The sequence below is a fragment of the Centruroides vittatus genome, unplaced genomic scaffold (assembly GCF_030686945.1).
Source record: "Centruroides vittatus isolate TY-2023 unplaced genomic scaffold, ASM3068694v2 contig_329, whole genome shotgun sequence".
Taxonomy (NCBI): domain Eukaryota; kingdom Metazoa; phylum Arthropoda; class Arachnida; order Scorpiones; family Buthidae; genus Centruroides; species Centruroides vittatus.
In genome coordinates, this window is record NW_027122113.1 from 202,397 (window position 1) to 227,263 (window position 24,867).

A 24,867-nucleotide genomic window follows, 5' to 3' on the forward strand; every position below is an offset into this window, starting at 1 on the left:
ACTGTATTTTAAAAAGATACGGATTATGTTGTTGAAAATAATATTGAAATGTATAAAGATGCTACAAACAATTTTATATGTTCATATACAACAGTTTATGATGTGATTATGATGATTAGCTCTATCTTTACAATAATATAGATCAACTTTCACCAGGTTGAGAATAGTCTAGATATATAAATTACGATTTTATAGGCTAAGAAAACTTATAAACCAGCAACCAAACTCAGCAATGACAAATTTATTGATACAAACGTGCCACATTGTTGTTAGATATGATGTAGCCAGATACAAAAACAAAAAAAAGGGAGTATTTGATGCACATAATTTAACTTTAACAGTCAATATCCACAATTTGTATCAATCTAAAAAAGTCTAGATCGATGTAGCTAGAAGCATATCATGCTTTCGCCCAGAGTTGGGGATCCGTTATCTCAATTACTCGTTTCTGCCGAAAGGCTTCTTCGGTGTGAAAAAGGTTTAATTAAATTATATTATACGGGAAAATTGTTTTGTTATTTCTCTCCAATTTTTATCATAATCCATTATATTTTTGGAATGTTAAATTTCGGAATTTCGATCGATCAATTGGAGATTACCAATAGGAAAAATAAACATCTCGTTTGTAGTAAATTGCGGACTGGTGAAATTTAATAAGAATTTATTCGTTTTATTAGATTTGTATCTAGTATACTGACCAACGACAAATCAGATGACCTCACTTATATAGGCAGTACTATAACTAAGCAGGAGCAGAAAGTGCTCAGGTACAGGGCGCGGGACGAAAGGGATCTAGAAATGGAACCGACAAAAATCTTGCCAAATATACTGTAATAATATTTTAATTTATAAATACATGTGAATGATTTTGTATGTTTCTTATGTACGCAAAAACTGTTAATAAACTTTATGCCAAAACACAACAGACTCATCTAGTTGCTATGAAGCAGATAGCAATTTACAAAACATTTTGCTGACTCAGAGTCTAACTACTTTGAACGATATCCAAATTAATCTATTAAGCTAAATCACATTTATTAGAAGAATGAAATATCCTGTTTTGTTAGAAAAATGAAATAAATTACTATAACCCAACGTACAAAACAGTTGAAATGTCTAAATTAGGTAAGTTAATGAAATTATACCTTTACGTTTTCATTAAATATTAATTTTTTCAATTCAGTAAAAATTTAATTATCAAAAATATCGAATTCATATTATTAGATTTAATTTGCATAAATTCAGATATTAAAAACCGAGTTGCAAATTCCAAATATTCGGTTTATCCGACTATCCGTGGCATTATAAATTATCAAAATAAAGATTTAGGCCCTAATCTCTATGAAATTTAAGATGTCATAAACTTTCAAACAAAATTGCTTAAAAAGCAATAAATAAAATAACATTTACAGCTCCGTTATCATATTCAAATAATTTCGCGCAATATACGCGAAATAGTTGCGATGTTATCTTCAAAATGATTATTTCTTAAAATAATAAGTTCCATTTTTATAATCAAATTATATTAATATTAAAAGATACATAAGAATAGATCATCGTTAAGAACTGAATCAGCTAAATTAAAATTAATGAGTAGCATTAGTCAATTTCGAGAGTTAAAAGAAAACCATTGCCTAGCCTCAATGATGCAAGAGATAATTGTTCAGCAGTCATCCTTTATTTAAGGCTGCTATCAAAAATAGCCTTAAGTATTTCGGATAACAATGAATCTTTATCTGACACTAAATGTTTATTCCCGTTTCACGACATGCCGAGACCCTTTGCAAGTTTAGAAATAGTTTGTTTACCGAAAACTCAGCAATGTCATCGTAGTAATTTGTTATATTTGAATTGCTATTGAAACTTGCAATATAAGGACAAATGAAACGTTAAACAAAGTAAATAGAATTTACAGGAAGAATTATTAAGAAATTATTATTTATACGACGTATATCAAAAAGGTATATACGTATATAATATGAAAATGCGAATTTACGACAAAATGGAGTAAGCAAAAAACAAAACATTTTGTTTAGCTTCGAAAGAAAGAAATAATAATAAGACTTACATCGATATATTCTATGTAAAAAAAAAAAAATGCAACCTTCTTTTTATAGCCACTTAAATTATTTTTATTTTACTTGCCAAACATCAAAAATTACAAAGTAACATTTTTGTTTAATATATTGTTATTCGAAATTTAAATTTATATATTTAGGACATATTTTTATATGTGAGCGGCAGGTAGTTATTTAATTTGATAATAAATCTGGTTTTGTATATTCTCTTGAAGTCCTTTTTAATTTATTTGACTACGTTTGTCTACAACGAATTTTATAGCAATACATAAAGAAACAAAAATCTATTTGAATGAATAAAATCTATACTTCACGGAATAATCTTTCAACTTATTTCGTGAAACTACACATACTTATGAAAGAATGGAACTTGAATAATCCAGAAGGAACCTGAAAAACAAGAAAAAGATTGCTTACAATAAACTTGTTGCTAATCTGTTTCTTCTCAATGTCCATGATCAGTTGTCAGAATGACTTTCGTCAGATATTTGTGTCACGTCAGCAGATAAGACGCTTTTCCATCCTTTCAAAAAAAAAAAAAAAACAGAAAAGAAATCGATTGTTCAAAAATGATACACCCAAGCTTTGAAAAGTTTGACGTCAGTTTATCATCGTCATCGTTTTTTGAAGATAACAATACAAATTGAAATATTCAAATTATGTTTATTAAATTAGTTAAATCAATAGTGAATAACGTTATAACGACGATTATAAAAATTACATTTCATAATTTTGTTTTTGACTATTTATAAAGAAACTCACTAAAACAATGAACGACGGTGGACGCATTTATAAATACTAAAAAACAAAGTAAACACAAAACTTGAAAAGTGTTTACACAATTTAATTATCAATATCTTAATAATTTTAGAATTATTCAAATACCCATTTTTAGGTGTAAAGATATGCATCTAAAAACAGGTGTGAATTTTGTAATGATATGCGAATAATCATCGCTGATTACTGATAATTTATTAAAGATTATTATATTACAATTCTAAATTTAATTAATCAAAACTTCATATTTGAATATTTAGAATCAAATAATAGTTTAACGACATTCATCACTATTAGATTTATCAAATTACTAAACGTTTACATTTAAGTTTCGTTTTCAACAATTGAGGAAAAACGATATATCGAAGCAGTCTAAAATTATATTTTACTCGCAAACAAAAGACCTTAAAATTTTTAACTACCAAATATAAATAAAGCTTAATAGAGTAAATTAAAGCCGGAGTAAATATTTTGCAAATGCGGTGAAAATTAAGAAATATCATTTTAAAGTTAATGGATAATGCCAAGGCTATTAAATTCAGAATAAATTCATTAAAAATGTCATTAAAAGTTGAAAAGTAAATTCTTTCATCGTAAATATATTCTTTCCAGTAAACTATCAGAAAATCACATTTTTGAAGACGAATTACTTAAAACCCTATTCTCTTAATAATCGTAAAGTAAAAATAAAGACTGTAAACATATAAAATAAAACTTGCAATTACGAAATTGTAAAATTTCTAATCCTGCGTGTTAATTTTTCGAAAGTCGAGTTTGTTCATAAGATTGAAATTTCGCGAGAGGACCATAGAAATAATTCACTTTTACTAGTGAAATAACAAACTACATTAATGCTAATTAAACTTCTACGCAATTACTTCTAAATGTATAACATAGTATGCGTTACACTATTGGAGGGGGAAAAATGATTTGAACTGGCCAAGCGAACGAATTTGATCATAAAAAGAATAAATACGCAAACTAAATATGACGATAAATTAAAATACTGAATATACATTAAATCGTAAGACAGATCATTAATAAAATATCTCATTAAAATTTTTGTAATTTAGTGACGTTTGATATATGAATTTAGAAAATTTTAAGATCTTTGCAAGAGTTACTAAGATGCAGTTAGCTTTACATTTTAAAAAGTGTTTTGTTGGCAGGTTTAATTTTTGATTAGACTTTTCTATTAAAAACAACTTTTACCAGTCGATATTTTATTATCCAGATGTTCCTACGCAATTTAAACACAATGTTGAAACTCTTAAATAAGTAAATAAAAATTGTTTGATTTATTTAAAAAATGAGATGATAATTACACATCCATGTCATATTTTATGGAAAAAATAGTAACTGTTTTCATTTTTTTTTTAATGAAAATATAATCTTTTGAAGAGTTAATTAAATTAACTCTTCAAAACCGAAACATAACAGAAAATTACAAGCACTTCCTGTTTATTATTCGTTAGTATAATTAGAAAATAATTTTAAGCAAACAAAATCAATCCTACTTTCAAAATTGTGCTTTATTTATTGTATGATAAATGCGTAGTGAAGAAAAAAACATGTAATCCAAACTTACTAAAATTATTTTTTCCCACAGTTAAGCAAAGAAAAATGACGAATTTTGAAGCGAGCTGAGAAATTAGATATCTTTTTTTTTTGCAAACATCTGTTTATCGGTTATTAAGAGTGCTTTCTTGAATAAAAACCTCCACGGCGTAGAAATTTCTTAACGATAAAATGTAGTGAAAGAATACGGCTTTTTTTTTAAATCAAAAATCACAGAATATGGTAAAATTTATATCTTCCGATACACTTTAAAACACGTTCCCTTTATTTAAAAAATATAAACAACTAATTTATATTATCATTTAAACTTAAATATTTATCCAAAATGTCTCGATAATATTAATATCAATCAAATTTGATAGTAGAAAATATTAATATATTAATATTAGTACATTTTTAATTAAAAATAAACATTGATTTTGAAATAACTTTTCAAATTTATGCTAAAAGAAAAATGAATAAATGTAAAATTACTAAAATTCATTTATAACGTCGATTACATTTGCATCGATTAGTTTATCTTATTAACTTGAATCGTTTAAATGTAAATGTACTGTATGTACAGTACAATATATATAGCTGCTGTATGTATTGAACAGAAATGCGCTATAGTTTATTTAAACGAGCAAATTTCACTGTTATTTTCTTTGATCTTTCTTCGTGGAGGAAAAAATCATATCAAATGAACGTTTAACTTAATTTTTTTCTAATAAAAGCAATAATTTTTTAATATATTTTTCAGTAGACGTGCAATAATAATATAATATTAAAATAATATTTATATGATATTTTTAACGGAAGAGAATTTTTAGATTTTATTAGATAAAACAACTGGAAATAAAAATTTTAATTTACGAAACAAAAAGTTTTAGTATTTACATCAACATAACACTATACAAAATGTTAATTAAGAATAATGTACATAATATTAATATCTTAGAAAACAAAAATAATTATTCGGATATCGTGCAGAGCTCTATACCGACACAAAACCCTTTCGAAACGTTTTTAATAAGAAAACCCAGTTAAGAAATACTTTTTTTATCTCCGGTTTTTAAATGAAATCAATTAGGTATTATATTCAAATTGTATTGTGTTGTATTGTATTCAAATTTAATTAATGTTGTATTGTTCTGATATTATATCTAAAATTATTCTATTGTTAGAGTGCATACCCTACATTATTGAGTAAATACCTACATTTCAATCTAATGACCAACCGAACAGAATTTAGAATCTTGATGAGGATGCATAATCTAAAAGCAAACTCAAGAAACGATACTGTATTAATTTGCACATTTGGAAAGAACGGAAGAATTTAAATTGATACCAAAATAATTTTAGAAAATTTATTTAATTTTTTTTATTTGGAATTTGATTATTAAACGAAAATGTTTTTATAGCACTATTATTAATTGGAAAAACAAACTCGTTAGCACTGAATATTCAAATACACTTAAAGTATTGCTATATTCCAGTATAATTAATATGAACTAAAAGAATACATTATATACTAAGTTATTATTATTAGATAATAAAACAATTTATGTACTGATTGTGTTATTTTCAAACAGCAACTTTCACATTTAACAATTTCATTTAATGTACTGTTGTTTCCGACAGAATAGCAAAACATGACTTTTGTTTGATAGACATTGTTCATACAGTTTCGTGTTTTAAGCACGACAGCCTTCACGATTTATGATTTTACATTGCGTTGGCGTCAAGGCCTTGAAACCGTTATATAAATTTTAGTAATGAATAAAATTTAAATTTCGAAACATTTTAAAAATAGCATTCATAACTTTAGCATTAAAGTGTAAAATGTACAGATATGTTATATAACCACATATGTTTATTTCTTAGTAAACTAGCCTATAAACAATAATGAATCTTTTTTCGTTGGACGTTTGTTTATTAAATTAAAAGACAAATAATTTATATTGCCATTATAATTATCATCGACTATAACAACTATGAAAAGTTTACCAATAATCCTATAATGAAAAAAAAAATTAGTAGCCTACTTGACGATTTTATAATGGATATATATTTTTACTGGAAAAACAAAAATGAAGATATTTTTGGAAAGCAAAGAGCAGTTAATGCTTGTGTTATACATTAAACAATTTCTGAAACAATTTTAATTTTCTTTAAAATTAGTTCCATTACATTCTTAAAATATGTTTCATGATATAATAGCTTCATAACTACTAATTACAGAACAGAATTTCTACAATAAACTTTATTTTATATCATTATCATGCTAATTATGAACTTTCAGGTATTAGGAAAATAATTGGAATATAAAATCGGATCCGCTTAAGAACTCTTTCTAATGAAATTATGGCTTTTATTATAACCTATATTTTAGAAAATAAACGGTTGAAAAATCATAGTATAAATAACGAACTATAAGCATTCTTCGAATGTTTATTCTTTAAAGAACGAATTTCTTAAACATCAAACGCGTAATACTGTATATAGTAAATCTATTATCTTTACTTAAAGTCTCATGATTTGCAGATTAAATCATGAAAACTATTTATAACTAATTTATAACTCATTAACAATAAAAAGAAGAGACTGAATTACTGTTATGTTACTGTTGTATGTTGTATTTTTGTATGTTACTGTTATTATTATTGATGTACTGTACTGTATATTAAAGTGTATTATTGATAAAATGTGTTCTTGACAAGCACAATTTAACTAATTAATTTATTTGAATCAAATTTCGTTAAAATTTATAATAAAAATATTAAATTTATGATTTTGTAACAAAAATTTTGATTCTTTAAAATAATATTAAAATAAATTACATATCAGAAAACGTAATAATCTGTAAAAATAAACAGAACATCAAATTTTTATTGAAAATTTTGAATTTAGGTTTTAAATTTTTAACGCTCTTTTTAATATAAAAACTAGATAAATCTCGATTGGAATTATAAAAATTGGCATTTAAAAAAAAGCTAAAAGTTTAAGATTGAAAATGAAAGCCTTGATTATCGAAGAGCATTGATTAATCATTTCTTACTTTCACAATACAATTTAAACTCTATTAATTTGTTTTCTGGAATCTTGTCAAAACAAAAGCAATAAGAATAACTCTTTAAACGAATTTTACTTTAATTCATCCACCATAACAAAAAATAACGATCAATAATATGATTTGAAAACAACTGCTTCTTTAAATTTAGAAGGCAATTAGTTGACAAAAAGTAATTTTTTCAATTTTTTAAAAAATAAATTATAAATGAATAAATGGTATTTAAGTTATAGATTGCAAATGATTTTTAACGATGCTTTATTATCCTGCAAGTTATTTTTTTCTTTCAGTAAATTAAAACTTAAGTACATTATGCGTAGGTTGCTTCTATCCAAGACATATCGACGAAAACCATTAGAGTAAATTAATTGTAAAAGATCAGATTAAAAATTAAAGCTAAACGACAGACTCAGAATTAGGTTACGTGCCACTTATTATTTTAGTGACCATCCATTTACATTTGTCGACCATCGTTTAAGCTATTTTCAACTAGGAAAAATGGCTTTCGCAATGAACGCTAACGAGAAACGTCCATCTTCTCCATTTGTCTAATGAAAACCGAAAGAATTTAAATGTGAAAAATAAAAGCAGAATTTTTATTCAATTTTCTTTCTAGAATTGGGAAAATAAATGAGAAATTACGAAATGCATTTACTCCTTAAAGTTTGAAATTTATAACGACAAAAGAAAGTTTAATTATCGCCTACAATTATTTTTTACTGTTTGTAATAATAAGCAAATGTCGATTTTCACTTATATCGTGAAATCGCTATAATTAGCTAAATTCGTAACGTTATATCATGTAACTTGCGCTCACTAATACCTAATATTTACTCGAATTGCATTTACACATAATCTAAAATTTAATAAACAGCACCTAAGCGAGTTTGTATGAATTTTAAAATAAAATAATTCATGTTTATACAATTAACTTGCGATAAAAACTTTTAAAATGTCCTTAAAGTAAAGGGGGAAAAATCCCTCTCCGCACGTTCTTATAAAATCTGTTTAAGCGGAATCGTGTCGTTTCCCCAAAATTGACTTGTATTCGTGTGTAGTCATTCAAGACAAGGAATTTCTTGCTTGAGCGAACCCTGATACGATTGACAGCATGCATCCACCAAATACAAAAAAAGGCAAAAAAAAAAATTAAAAATTTTCACGATCACTTATTTTTTAATCTAAACTTTCGATAGATGAAATTTTGAAATGCAAGCATTTATATCATTTAAAATTTCCTATGCAAATTTTTAACGTTTATTTAGTTTGAAGAGATTTATCTAAAAAGAAATGACTAGAAATTGATACTATGGAAATAAGCCTTTTTTACTTTTTTCCCCATTTTTGCCTCTCCACCCTGTGGGCAATAAGAAGGCATTTTTAATCATATCCATCGCAGGTTCAGCCAGGCCCACAATGGTCCGATATATCCAGAACAGACAGAGTATGAAAAATTCCTGGGGTGTTGCTCACCCAGATTCGGCTTCAGATCCTTCAGAACGGTGGGAAAATGCCTTAACTGCTTCTGCCATCAATTAGAAATGTCTATGGAATGTTAGTTTCTGTGATTTCATCATATTACTTGGTAATAGAAGGAACAATAAATTCTACAGAAAAACTGCTTAACAAGAATTTTTCTCTCGTCAAATTTCTAGGAAAACAAAGAGAGAAAAATAAGTTGGCTTTGAAAATATATCTAACTTCAAACTGAAAATCTTTAAAATGTGTACAAATTCCAATGAACAACTTTATCACGTTTGGAGTTTATACTGTATGTTCAAAATCTCTAACGATTCTTGAAGTGCATTAATTTTTCAATTATTCGAAACATTGTCTCGGTTTGCAAGCCCTAATTCGTGTACTTCGAAATCAAATGATATCAATTTGTTTTAATGAGTTATCGTAATGACTTACTCGCTTCAAACGATGATATATTTAGTAAGGTAAGTGGTAGAGAGTAATCGCTCTATAAAACTAATGAATATTGATTGACAGAAGCGATATGCAGATAACTAAAAATTACTAATTTATTATACAACTGAATAGTTTTGAAATGTGTTTCTTTTTTTTTTATTTTAATTCCTTCATATTCATCTCTGTTTTTAAAAGTTCTAATTGGTAAAGCGATGAAGTTAGAGACCAGTTTATCTAGAACTGATATGAACGGAGTAAGATATATATATTTAATTTCCGACTTAATTTTTATTGTTGAAATTAATGTCGTTACAGATGTTTATAAAAAAAACACTATTAGATTGATTTCGACAACGTTTGTGAAGTAAACTAGACAGAGACACTAAAAGGAAAACTATGTTCGGCATTTCTATCCCGTTGGCAGAAGAACAAAAACAAAAAAATAAAATAAAATAAAAAATAAAGAAAATATTCCCTTGTGCAATCAAAGATAAAAACAATCACTGTCTTATATCAGAATTAAAAGTAAAAAGAACTTAACGATTTTGCCAAGTCATTTACAAAAGTTGATTTCCTATTGAGAAAAAATCGAGAGAGAGAAAGCGTGTTCTAGAATTTATCCACATATGTTATTGTTTAAGTGTGCTCATTAAGGTGTAGCTAAATCTATTGTTTCTTTGTTTACGTGCCAAAATAGTCACGTACCATTTCAATACGTTTTCTATAAAGATCTTTAGTCCAAATTTCAATTTTAGAACATTATATCTAACTAACGCGATCTTATCTTAAAACAATTAACCTTCTTGATAGAGTTGAGTACAATACACTATAATTAGGTTTAATCCAGCATCTCTTAATAATGCGGTTATGTATAAAACATCATCTATCGTATATTTATACATTACTTTCATTTATAGCAAAATTATAGAAATTTATTGCTAAACAAAATATTATAGCAAAAAAAGAGTAACAACAAGATCATTTCAGATGAAGTTTCAGAATAAAGATTAAAATAATAACGACGTTTGATTCATACTTGATTGATTAAGAATGCATTCTTAACAAATTTAAAGATATTAGTCTGTTAAAGAAAGTAAACTCTGTGAAATTAATTTAACGCTCGTTACTAACGTAACGTTCATAAAAAAATGACATGTATCTTAAATGTATATTGCTATCTGTATATCGTTCAAAATCAAATGTGTTACAATGTAGAATAAACTTAATATAAATTTACAATGTGCAATAAAAATTACTATTTTATAAATAAATAAAAAAAATTGCAAACAATTTATGTAAGTTTCACGTATAAGCCTGAATTAAATGAATATCTAAGTAATACAAAAGCTTACAATTTTAAATTTATTTCAGAACGATTTTCAAAGCTAACAAAAAACGAAATATAATAAATTTTTCACAAACCAGTTTATATAATTTTAAAATACTTTTGAACAATTTAAAATAATAAAAATTAGACTGTAATTTTTACGTAGAATTTTCAACGTAATATTTAGAAATTATATCTGAATGCTGAAGATGAAAATCTTGAAAAGAAATAATTTCCTTTTTACAATTTCCACGAAAATTAGTTAACATTTCGGGGAAAGCGTGAATATGAAGCGTAGCTCATAAAATCCGAGCCTAAAGTTTATTCCTTCAAAACTGTTTTCCTATTGAAGCTTTCGGAAAACATGAAACGAATGCATTTTTAATGATCTCAAATTCTCCTATTTAATCGAACAATAACTTTAGCTAAATAAGAATCAATTATGAATTCGCACAATATACACAATTTTCAAATTTCTACAAGCGGTTTTTCAATGATTGACAACAATTTATTAAAATAATCTTTAATCACATACCTTTCCTTGCATAATAAGTCGAATGGTAAGGGTAACGGAAGGTCCGTCGCTAGGAAGGTTATCTAGAGAAGCCATGCTGGTCTTGTGAGGAAGGGCACCACGTCAGAGGGAAGCAGTTCCGTGTCAGATTGGATCTACAGGAAGAAACAAGTGCACGTTAACGAATCTAGAGCGTAAGAATAATATCGCTATAGAGTTTTATAGTCTTTTCGCTATTGTGGTCGAGAAGGAAATAAGGCACTCTTCCAAATATAATTCTTCTTTACATGTGCGACAGTGAAAGAATGAACTCCTCCTTGTTGGTTTCTAGCCAAACGAATTACAGAGTTTGGCAACAGCGGTGACAAAACGTAACAAACCTCTCTACAAAGTATTAAAATCCCTCGGAGGCTCAACGATCGCATCGGTAATGACACGAGTCGTAAACTCTGAACTTATTAAAATTTAACATCTTATGAATAACAAAATTAGTTCCGTGTTGATTAGTTACTACTGCGTTTATAAAATTATAAAACTGTTTTTAAGAAAACCATTTTAACTTTCCTTGCGAGTAGTAAAAACCAAAATGGTTGGTCTTGGGAGAAATAAAAATTTATTTTAAGATAAATTAGATTAAAGAAAACTTTTTAAATTTAAAATTAATAAACAGATCGATAGAAACTAATAGATATCAAATAAAAATATCAATAATTATTTAGTTTTGAAATTGTATATTTTAATCTAATTTATCCAATTTCGATTACGAAAACCTTTATTACAGAATTTTATTTAAAGAAATTTACACTAAAATTTAATATTCTTATTTTTTCCCAATTCTGCATGAATTACTGAACAAAATTTAATTGAATTTAAACAGCTTCAAACTAATATTTGTTAAAAAAAAAAAAAAATGATAAAAATTATTTGATATTAGTACATTACAAAGCATGTAAAATTATTTACATGAATATATATTAACAGCGACAAATTTCGCGAAGTTTTCTATAGCTTAAGAATAATTTAAAATTGAACAATACTTATTGGTTCAAAGGATATGAGAGAAAGATGGACGAAGAGATAAAACGCCGCGTCGCTATCTAACTGATTTTCTGTAAATCCAACACGAGTTTAGCTAGAAAATCCAATTAGGAGTTCGTCCATGTCAGCAACTTCTTAAAGGAAGAGATGTTCTTTTAGATAAATCTGCTATTGAACTGAAGAGTAACTTTTATCTTATTATCGATAGAAAGCCATAAAAATTATTAGGAACAAATTCGTAATGTTACAACGAAATTCGCTATTCGGCAAATTTTAATACTAAACTTATGCTAAGTAGAATCCGTGTCTAATTAGTCTAAAATTAGATTAAAAATAGATTATTTTAAGCCAACATCCCGGAATTGGATCTAACATCATTATAAATAAATTCCCATAGCTCATAGCTCTAGTAAGAGCAATGAAAGGAATTTGAGTTAATTTAGTGGAATCCAAGCTGTATCCTTACGATTTTTCTTAGATGATTCAGCAAACAACATTGATTCCTATCCTTCGTCAACGTTCTTTATAAATTTTACTTGGAATTGGCGAAAACGAAACTAGAAAGATAATCCACAACGAAAACCTCGCAATAACAGTTTTATCTTCATATGAAGTTTGTCTTAAAAGCAGTGATCGATACAATCATTTTGAAAAATTTGCTAAATTAATGGATATAAATAATAATAATAATAATAATAATAATAAATACGAGACAAATAAATATCTCAATAGATTAACCCAAAATTAGACAATCTTATTTATAACTACCAAAAAACTTCCATTTCCTGGATAATTTATTAAAAATATACTCTATATTTAGAATTTAATGCCGCATTACTCACTATACAAAATAATCGATACAGCACGCATAAACGAGTGAATTGCACGAACCTAACTAAGTAAAAATAATTGAGAAAGCAAGACACGTTCGGGTTATAACGATGCTTGTCTATATAGATACTCTGGTTAATTGAGATTGGTTCATCTTAGCATAAATTACACGTCAATTCTATACAGAAAATTCAGCATTTGTCATGGAGACAAAAATTATTATTATGAATATTAAAAGTTTACAATTATTTGAACTGAAATAAAATATCAAAAAGGGTAAAAGTAATTCTGAGATAAAATATAGATTTATTATTGTTTTTTAAAAAATGCAATTTATACGAAAAGATTTTATTCTTCTTGATTATGTGCAAGTAATATGATTACAAGCGTAATTATCTCTGTTATTTAAATTAAAATGCATTAAAACTTATCTCGTACAAAAATTTGTTAAGAATTTTAATCTCATTATATTTAATATTTGAAAGGCACGGAAAGAAATGTTATTCGGATGGCAATAATTTTAAAATATTTTAACTTTCCAGATACTAATATTTGTTTTATGGTAACTGAATCAAGAAAGATAACACCTGTAACTAAATTTTACATTCATTTTTACTCATATAATTAAATTTTCGGATAACGACGACCGAACAAAAATAAAAAGTATTTCATAAAATTCAATCCAATTTTAATATATATATATATGTATACACAAATTTACTTTTTACTTATGTAGTAACATTGCACAGTTAGAAATTAATTATCGAGTATAGTTTGCGTGTTGTAACAAATTGCTCCCGAAGGAAAACGGCTTTGTCGCAATTACCGAACTGTTTATCAAACGAACGATTAAAACTGCCAAATAGGGCAAAATTGGAATTTATGCGAATATTTTTTAAGAAAGGAAATGACTCGCGGTTCACTGGAAACTTTAAAAGAAGAAGAAGAGAATAATACCGCATTGCTTTCTAAAAGTTGCAGTTGGATTGATAATTTCTTGAAACGAACTGGATAAAGAATTCTTTTAGATCCAGATTGAAACAAGAATGTGTGGGACTAAAAAAGAATCGGATGAACTACACTGTTCAATTCCTTCTGCATAGCTTAAATTTTTTTTTCGACAAATAGAAACGCTGTTTGTAACAATGTTCAAACAGATGCTTTTATCCTCTACCCGGTAGGGTCAACAATAGGAACAAACAATGATTGATAACCGCTCGGAATTTATCCTTTCTTCTGTCACAACAGTTTTTATATATCACGAGAAAATGTAAATAGCAACTGCTAAAAATCAAACTGGCCGGATTTCCTTAATGAACGTCAGTTACTATAATTGAGAATAGCAAACAAGAGACTGCAACTTAAAAAAAAAAAAAATGAAAATTTTAAGAAATAAGTACGTTTTATATGCTGATATAATCCTGGGAATCTAATAAATTCTAGTTAATCAAATACAGTTGGTTAATTCGTTATACGAGTTTCAAGTGCAATTATACAAAAATTTTTCATTTTTTAACAGCTGTATTTTCAACAATTTTTGTATAAAGAAAAAGTAAAAATACTTAATGCTAATAAAAAAAATAAAGCATACAATATTAAAAGTAAGGCATGGTGACTTAGACGACACCGTAGAAACATTATTATTCCTTGATAAATTTTTAAAAAAGATCGTTACGTGTAACACATGGAGTCGGATTAATGTATATGGCAAATTTCTTGTAAAAATGAGACGAGAGAACGTTCCAAATTCATTATTTTCATCAAAATCAATCAAAATTTTAATATACGAATTCATTTTATACATAGATAATAGAATAAAAATTGCTGTGCTAGAGCGTTGTTTCGCACAAAAATAATAATTCTGATAATAATAATAATAATAATAATAATCATTATTGTATGTAATTTATAGGGAGGAACTCTCACGAGACAATTACATCATAATCCGGGCCTCTGCAGATAGACTCGAAAGGAAACAATAGTATGAATGTCAAATATTGATAAATATCCGAAAGTATTTGTTACAAAAAAAGACGATTAACAAGAAATTCGAAAATAAAAAAATAAACGACCGGCCGCGTTAGATTAAAAATCATATGATAATTAATATAAATTTTAATTATAATAATGATAGACCGAAATCATTTTAAAATTCCGATTAAATTTCACTTTATTTTCCAAGCATTTCGAGTCAACAGACTTCAGCGCTCGATGTAGAAACACATTTATTTATCGATGAGAACTTCGTCAAATTGTTTTAGACATCTTCCTACGATAATCGGATTATTAGAATCTACCTAAGAAAATTGTTTGTTCGTTTCGATAACAAGTATTTGCGGTTGACCCGCATCTTTTCCGCTCTGTCACTCGAAATCAACCAGCGCGATTAGAGAACTCGATAGAAATCTCGTTTTACATCTATGTGTATTCGATTGGAAAAACAGTCAGATTATCACGATATTAAATAATTCTGTTATTACTTACTGAAATCTGATTTGGTTTCTGCTTTTGTCGGGACAATGAATGGCTCTCGGTTGTTTCTAGTAAATCGGAAATTGTTATTTACAAGGCGACGAATGCGAGTTCTCCGTTTTTCTTCCCGAATATCGTTTTGAATTTCATCGAGACCTGTTGATAACACGAATATTCTCTATAGACTTGTGCTGTGATAACGTTAAGTTTCGAACAATTCGGTATATTTTCTTAGCTAAAAAATATGGCACGTTACTTTTTCGACATATCCCCATAACATTATTATTTCGAACATTTTTTTTTCTGTTTAATTGAATAAATAGCAATTTTTTTCCTTTCTCTTTCTTCAAAACTATACATCCTAAATGTTATATTTTGAAATATTTTGCAGTTTTTAACTAGTAATATATACGAGTATATAACCACAAATATGATATAATAATGGATTTCTAATTTTTTTAAACAAATTTAAGTGAATTTTCTCTTTCCAGAATATGATACTTGAAGTATTGCCTCAACATTAAATACTTTTATGCTTGTTAAATTTCCAAACCTTTCTGAATATTCCTATAAAAATTAAGTTTATTAGTTTAAAAAAAACTTAGCGGTCTAAAAAAAGTGAACGCTAATTAATACGTGTTTTCAGAGTTTTGCTGAAAATTAAATCAATGAAACAAATTGTAATGTTTTGAACGATCTAATGTAAAGTGAGAATTGATTAAAAGGATGAAGAGTAAAGACTGAAAAGGAAAAAAAAAAATTATTATAATTTAGGAAAGATTGAGATGAATAATTCCGAATGGGTTAAAAACAGAATACGATTATTTTTAAAAACTGGCAAAAGTTTAATTAAATTTGACATCATTTCAACCGTTTCCTCGAATGATTAATGGTGAAATGAGAAAGTGAAGGCTGCGGATCCGAATCAAAATATTTAACGTCAAACATCAAACGAATATTCAAGATTTTCAAACTTTTTAAGATAACTTTTTTAAAAATACTCATGACTTATATGTATATGTGATGATATTATATATTGTTATTACAGATTATATAATCTGTAACAACAATATATAATATCGTATACAGCTAAATTAATCTAATAAGGTATCGGAAACCGAATTAATTTTGTTTAATTTTGTTTTATTATATAACATGAAATACAGCTATTTTCACAAGAACACAGAACATTAATCATAAAGTTCTGTGTTCTATAATGAAATATATTATATTTTATTTATATATATCTTTATAAATTAATAAATGTTCAGAGACGGAGGTTAATGCAGCGTGTATATTCCATTGCAAAATAATCATATTCAATCTGTACAGAACGTTGTCTAGAAAACTGTAAAGATAATTTTTACATAATAATACTCGAATCAAATACAGTTAAATGAGTTATTTATCATAAAAACTCTTATTCAGGTTTAGATTTACTTAATTTTATATATTTGTGACTATCACATTTCAAACTTCATTCTTCCTTCTATACATATCTTCCAAAAATTTGTACTTTTAACTACGTAGTAATAAAAAAAAATAAATGTAAACAAAGATTTTTATTAATATTTTTCTTATAAGGAACCGAGAGTCTAGATGTTTTAGTTTTCAGTACTTTCTCTTGTTTGGAGTGTAATGTCAAATCTTAAACATTTCACAGTAAAAAATAAAATTCTATTGCGAACATTTGTTCCATCTCTTACTGTTTTTCCGCAAGGGAATTATAAGATGTTCTTACGTGTTCATTACTCGAATAACGCTGTTGTATTCTGTAAACTAAAGAGGATAGGATATTATTAAACTGATTTTTATAAAACTTAACTAAAGAACAAAAATTATTTTCAAAGAAAAAAAATCATTTCATCAAATTAAAAATTATAAAAAATCGAGTTTTACACCTCTCTTTCTTAAAACCTCACAGAAAACAATAAATAGTAATTGTGATTATTATCCGATGATATTTTATTGTGGTATTTCGTAATGAGAATTTCATTACATTTCGTATATATCTAACTCAAAGAATGTTTGATATATCGTTTTATTATATCGTATTTATTTTTCATAATAGCAATCATATCAAGTCGTCGTGTGTTTCCTAATATTGACAAATCATTTTTGTATTTCATGTTCTCATAAAAGACTTTTATGAGAACATGAAGTATAAAAACTGCGATACCATTTGTGAAAATTTATAAAATTCATTGTTTATTTTATGTTTGATAACTTCTCAAAACGAAATTTAATCTAAGATTTAAATGTGAATAAAATCTAGTGACTAGTAAATGTAAATTGCCTTGCTTGGATATATATAGTCTATATATAAAATAAAGCTTCTCTATCTTTAACTGCTAAATTAGTTAGTTAATTTAATATATATATAATATATATATTAAATTAACTAACTAATTTAGCAGTTAAAGATAGAGATGCTTTATTTTAGCGTTATAAAAATAGACATTTTAAGTAAACTAAAAGCAATAACTTAATATATTCCAATAAATTTCCAATATTTTCGATTCATTCTATAATTGCAGGTTAAATTTTAAGACATTTTAAATAGTGATATACAAAACAAAGAGGTGTCTTACAGAAATTAATACATTCGTCATATTTGTTTCTAGAAATATGAACGATTTTAAGGTTTCATATTACTATTTATAAAAAATTTATTTCTATTTTTAATGTAAACAATTTACAATTCACTAAAATAATGAATAGAAATTAATATCGCGAAGAGAATTACTAAAAAAACCGAAAAAATAAGTTCTAACAGAATATAATTATATTATTATTTTAAACAAATTGTGAAATTTAAAATTACAATCTTATATATTTCACAATTTCATCGTTTATATTCATTAAATAGTACAATTATCGATTCATTCATTTTATTTATTAGCGATGTCATATTATTCATAAAGTATGAGTAATATAACAAACTCATTAATAAATTAAGCAAATATGCGATTGTTACATTTAATAGCAAATTAATATAATAATTAAATATTTAACCTAAGCGGATAAGTCAACAGCATTACTTTAAAACTTTAATTTGTTTCTACATTATATATAAGTATATTTTATATTTCTGTTGTACTGATAATTGGCTATTAATAGGAAAACTTTTTAGTTAAAATTAACTGCTATCAATTAAAGTTACCACGTAATTCTTCGATTACGTCAAACTTCTGCATTGATATTTGTTTCGAATGAAGATTAAGTTTCCGCACTTGTAAGAATAAACAAACTAGAAGGGAATGCATATGTTAATCAGATAAAACAGGACTGTTAATTCTTTCGGCCGACCTCGTTAAACGCGGTTTATAGACGTATTACGTAGAAATTAAACAATCAATTATTACAGTAAACTATACTACGTGTAGATGTAATGTTACCTCGATATTTTCATCATGGAGCTATCATATAAGCCAATTAATCTTATCCCAAACCAAACGTTTCTTTATTATATTAAAACTATGTCAGTTCGTAAATTTCAATTCAGTTATAAAATACTCATCTTTCATTTTACTTTAAAAATTTTCAGACGTAAACTAATTAAAAAAAACTTTTCGATTTATTTATTTTTTTATTAGATATAAATGAGAATAAATAAATAAATCAAGCCTTACATTTTTATTATGTTTAATAGAGAAATGGCGATTTAAAGTAAGCATTACCAATTATTAAACGATACAGGACATGTTTAATCTGCCTTACATAAGTTTTTTAAAACAAAATTAGAATTTTCAACTTTCTATAACGAATAAAAGTGATAAGATAATAATCGATTTAGTTGTTTAAAACTCGAATTTGGTATTCACTACTCACGGGTATTATATTGTTCGACAGTGAACACAAAACGAAAATAGTTTCGAATTTGGTGTCTCCACTGAATACGAAATTACTTCATTCCAGTACATGTTCGGTAAATGACGTAACTCCGTGACATTTCTTATATATGAAAATTAGAATCGATTTATGCGTTATGTCTCAGTTAAAAAAGAAGAAAACGAAACCGGGAGACAAAATCAAACGAGAGAAAACGGAAGAAATAAATAACATTTATTAATTTCAAAATATTTCAGATCCATTTAAATTTAAATATAGGCCTGTATATATATATACATACAAAGATTTAATGCATCCAACCAACACCTTCATAAAAATACTAATAATGTGTATATACAGTATAATTATAGAGATGTTAGTATAGTTAGTTTAGTGTAGTTTATTCTAAACGCCATATATACCTGTACTTAATGCTTTGCCGGACCAGGGTCAAGGCACAACTACATAAAGCTATTATGTTTACGTGCTGCTCGTGTGTATATCAGTATTTAAGGATTTCCCGACAATGTAACGTATGTTCAGTATGGCAGCTTTCTGTAGTGTGATATATGTACTATTGTGAAGCCCTAATGTTTAACAATAATAATAATAATTATTATTATTAAAACAAATGTATTAATTTCTAAACATTTGCGAGCTTCCAAATCTTATGTAATTTTAAAATAAATTAATATCTATAAAATTTATAGCTGTCGTCAGGGGCGGATCTAGGGCCTAGGGCTTATGGAGTCCAATAATCCCCATTTTTTGTTAGATTAAGAATAAAACAAATAATACTATAAATTATCATTATTACTATATTATTAATATTAACTATTTTTTACTATACGATAAGTGCTCATTGTTAGTGAAAAAATATTAAAACTTTATGATAATTCAATTTTTGTGGGCCCTTGACATTTGGGGGCCCAGGACTTAACCCTTATTAGTTCCTATGTAGATCCGCCCCTGGCAGTCGTTAACATACTTATCTGAAATATTAATATGTTATTTACAATTATACTGAAGAGATTTATGATTTAAAGTCGTAAATTAATTTTATCTTAAAAAACCAGTGGAAAAAATTAAATTGTAACGTATAAAACGTATTAACTTACATATTTATTTATTTGTTTTTTCTTTTTAGAAAATACAGCTTATAGAAAAACAACATAGTCTATCCGAACGAGTTTGAATTCGGGAACATAGGAAAGGCTCAGAACGAGATAAGAAAGAAAAAAACCAATTTATCTCAAAGTTATTGTTATCCCTCCTTACATGGTGCATTATTGGAAATTGTGCTCGAAACCGAAATTTGGCCGGATGTACAGTACAAGCTGGAATTTTTCGAGCGAAAACCGGAAGAAAATAAAATTTATGGGTGTAGATTAGTCTTACTTTCCAAATAATTTATGCGATTCAAAACTATATATTCTATGCAAGCCTATGCATAATATGAAAGGAAAAATAAAAAATCAGAGATAATGTAACATACATATATATATTTAATTATTGATCTATCTTTTTAGAAAGGTAATTGAATATTGGATAGCCTCCAAATATGCAGAAAGATGCTTCGATAGTTAAAATTCTAGAAAAATAATGATTATGGAAATGAATAGAATAAATATCGATAATCAAGATATATAAACCTGTTCATTGCTTTCTTCGATATTTATTTTATTTGCATTTTATTTAAACCGAAATAATCTAAAAAATAATGGCATCGATAAATCTGAGTTGAAATGCTGGAACATTAATTTGGGACCAAATTAATCTAAGAAAAGTAACTTGCATTCAATTGAAATATAGCAAAAATAAATGATTTTATTATATAACATTACTTATAGTTTTTATAATTAAAAATGGAGAACAGAAATAATATGTACTATATAGCTAAGTTTTTAAAATCATGTGTCTGAGTTTTTCCTACAGGTTCATACAAAATCGACTTCTTCAATAATTTAAATGAAAGAGTTATTTCTTGAATATTACAGGTTCCCGATTTATTAGTATTGATTTAAACAGAACTTTAACAAAGTAATACTCCTCACGCAAAGTATGACAGATAATGTTTCTTGAATACGTATATATAAATAAAGTATTTTCTGGAACTGACAGAAAAGTGGATAATAACAGCTTGCTTTTCACAACTGTATAAAACACGCACTAGAGAAACGCCTGAAACGAATGTTTAATAATAATATAAAAAAAAACTTTAATGTATAATTATTAAAAAAAAGAAAGATCGTATGCAAAGTTTTATTCAAAAATATATTCGACCATATATTTATATTTGGAGTCATTTGCTAAGAAGCCGGGACAGAGAGGAGCCTAAAGGAGAAAATACAGCTTGGATATCTGTTTCGAGAGAACAAAAGATGATATCGACCAATGGGCTACAACTAAATAAACTGGAATGTAGGCTTCGACAAGAATAGCCTGCAGCACATATGACGTCATAGAGATGGAAGACAAATCAAACAGTGATTCAGCCATGTCTGCGCTTCCCCAGAGATTCCAGTAATCTCTATCTTCAAATAGATGTTGCTTTGTAATCATAAGTTATCTTAGACAAACAAGTCATTTCAACCATTCGATAAGAATTTGCACTTTAACGCATTTCTTACTATCAAAAAACGTTATCCCGGTGAATATTTTGGTCACAAACAGTCTTCCTCCTGTTTTTTCTGACAAAATGGTATCTCAGAAAAAACTAGTCCTTGAAACTATGTTTCTTTTCGAAAAAGCAAAGAGCTAACGCAAAGGAAAAATTTACATAACTATTTTTTTATACATATCTTTTTTTCTGTCATTTGCTAATTTTATCTGTTCCTAAAGTATATCCTAAACCCTTAAAATATAAGAGCATACATACTTGATCGACACTAATTATATAAAATAGAATTTTTATCTATATAGGTTAAATGCTCATTGTTTCGAAATCATTACGCAAGTCGTTATTTTTGTAAAGCCGTAAATCGAAGAATACCCCGAGAAAAAAAAAAATTAGATACAAGTGATCTAAGCCAGAGGAAGAATTCATTTCGACCAACTGCCGTGGATACTCTCTTCAGCCTCCCTTTTCCCGCAAGCGGAGGTTGCAAATTGGTTACCATGACAACGTACAGAATCGATCTCACTTTTTAGGAGGAAGAAAAATTATCCCCTCCGAAATGTCTAGTCGCGTGAGTAGGGGGATGCCAAAAAACTCCTCCGTTACAAGGAATTTTTTTTCGGATTTTACTCGTTAGATCTAGTGAGTGAATGTTTATCTGATGCATAATTCATGTATTAAATGAATCTCCGAGACATCTGCGACGAAGGGGCGAAGTAGTTTATCGAAAGTGAAGTAGCAAAATTTCGCTTGATACCCGTTTAACAAAGCTCCCTAAAGGCATAACAGCTTAAGCGCGTTCTCTCTCTCTCTCTCTCTCTCTCTCTATTTAGTTCGATAATAAGCATTAACAATATCCAGTTATTCCTCTGTGTACGTACGGATTAAATTTCTCCCCTATCATAATACGGATCGACAGTTGTATAAAATTAGCTGTCATTTTATAATATACGCGATTCGAAACGTGCGATTCTAATTATGCGTCTTAGAAATTATCACGATAAATTGGGTGCAAACCTGCACTTTTTCATCTTTCGGCTCGTCATCTTCGATACCGGATATCAACGGGGAGTGGAAAAATCACAAAATCAATGCCCGGAGCAAAGAATTCTGCCGTATTTAGCAGGATAAATATTGTATGAAATAAATCGATCAAAACGATAATTTATCTAGGAATAATCTTTTAAAATGTCCATCGAAGAATGGCCACTTCATTAATCAATCTTTCGACCTTTCCTATAATAAATAACAGATATTAGAATTATGAAATAACCTTCTTAACAATGACGAGAATGTAACAAATGAATATTTTCGAATTAAATTTGCACTTTTTATGTATAAAACTATCGATCGCTACTATTTCTGCATTTCAATCAATAAATAGCAGATTTAAAACGATTGCCATTAAATATTTAAGAACTTTCACAAAAAATATAGAAATTTCTATATTTTTAGCAAGTTACTACTTAAATAATACGGCTGCATGATTAATTTTTGACTATTTAAGAAAACGCTTTCTGGAGAGATAATGTATTTGCTTTTACAGAAACCGAACGTTAACCAAATAAGAGATCGAAATTATTTAAAGAAAACGAAAAAAAAAACTTAAAAACTTCAACAAATTTCCAAATCTATCATTAGCCATACAACTCGGAAACAGAATAATAAATGAAATCCGGTCGAAACTTTTCGACGAAACGCACTTTAATTAGATTTCAACCATCGCTACAATTCAATCTAAAGAGAATAGAAGAGAATGCCAATTTCTTTTATAGATAAATTTACTCTGTATGGCCTGCGCAACTTACTCTCAGAGAAAAAGAGGAGCGGAAGCTGAGAAAGAGATGATTAAACTTTAATTCACAGTAGAAATTAATACGTAGGAATACTGGAGATTCGGTTTATGTCAGCAAAGAGTAAAGGGGCAACGAACCGAAGCATCTTATCGTCTCGTCCTGTCACAAAAGCACAAGACATCAACGGAAGTTTCCTACCACCATCTGTCGGTGAAGATGGCAAACCGAAGCCATCTGTCATCGTCCATCAAATCGTAACACGAAGTGACGTCATCTATCTACGGAGATGGAAGTCATCTTTATGGAATAATTATCTACTACACATCTTCGATTAGTCATATTTACGGCGAAACATCGTACTATTTTAGGCTGGAGGCATCGAAATAACTCGATACCAGAAATGCAGAATAAACAATTCGCGGCACGAATTATGCCTACGACGGAAAAACGTGGCGCGATGTTAAACAGAACTTGCCAATTCAGTTTGTTGGAGGAGAAAGAAGATGCAAGAGACGGGTACAAGAAAGAGCTGACATCTGTTGGCAACAGACAATACTTTCTTTTTGTCGAGATGACAAACCGAGTAAAAATGTGCTGCCTTCGTTTCTCTTATGCAATACAGAGTCGATTCCACGTTGACGTCAAATGACGACAGAAATTCCGTTCCTGTCTTTTAATAAAGGAGACAAGCATCAAAACAATTGAAAAATGTATTCGAATTGCCAGTTTTTAAAATCTCCAAATGCCAAAATGACGTCAAACAAAAGCTTTAAGGCATTAATTTACGTACGTTTTAACTGTTGTGAAACGTAGGCCTAAACATAGTAAACACATCCCATAGCGTATATCATATTTTTACTAAACTAAAAACATCATATACATTACAAAAACTCGATAAAGAAATCATCTTTCATATCGTTACCCTTCAACACATCGCACAAAAGAACGTTTCTTTCTAAGAAGAAAAAGACGAAAAAAAAAGCACTAAAGTAAAATAAAACTATGGTCGTCGTACGTACATTTTTAAATTATGAAACGATTC

The 24,867-nt window shown here is 27.6% G+C and overlaps 1 protein-coding gene across 9 annotated transcripts in view; it reads right to left on the reverse strand.

Annotated features, from left to right (window-relative positions):
- LOC136973724 (poly(rC)-binding protein 3-like) overlaps positions 1-24,867 on the reverse strand; it is a 206,847-nt gene that overhangs the window by 134,264 nt on the left and 47,716 nt on the right. For all 9 annotated transcript variants that reach the window (XR_010880543.1, XM_067268470.1, XM_067268468.1 and 6 more), the window contains one exon: positions 11,262-11,395. Coding sequence is in view for 8 of the 9 variants with exons in the window: in XM_067268470.1 (XP_067124571.1) it covers positions 11,262-11,336 (75 nt within the window). In the remaining variant the exon portion in view is untranslated. The remainder of the gene's footprint in view (positions 1-11,261; positions 11,396-24,867) is intronic.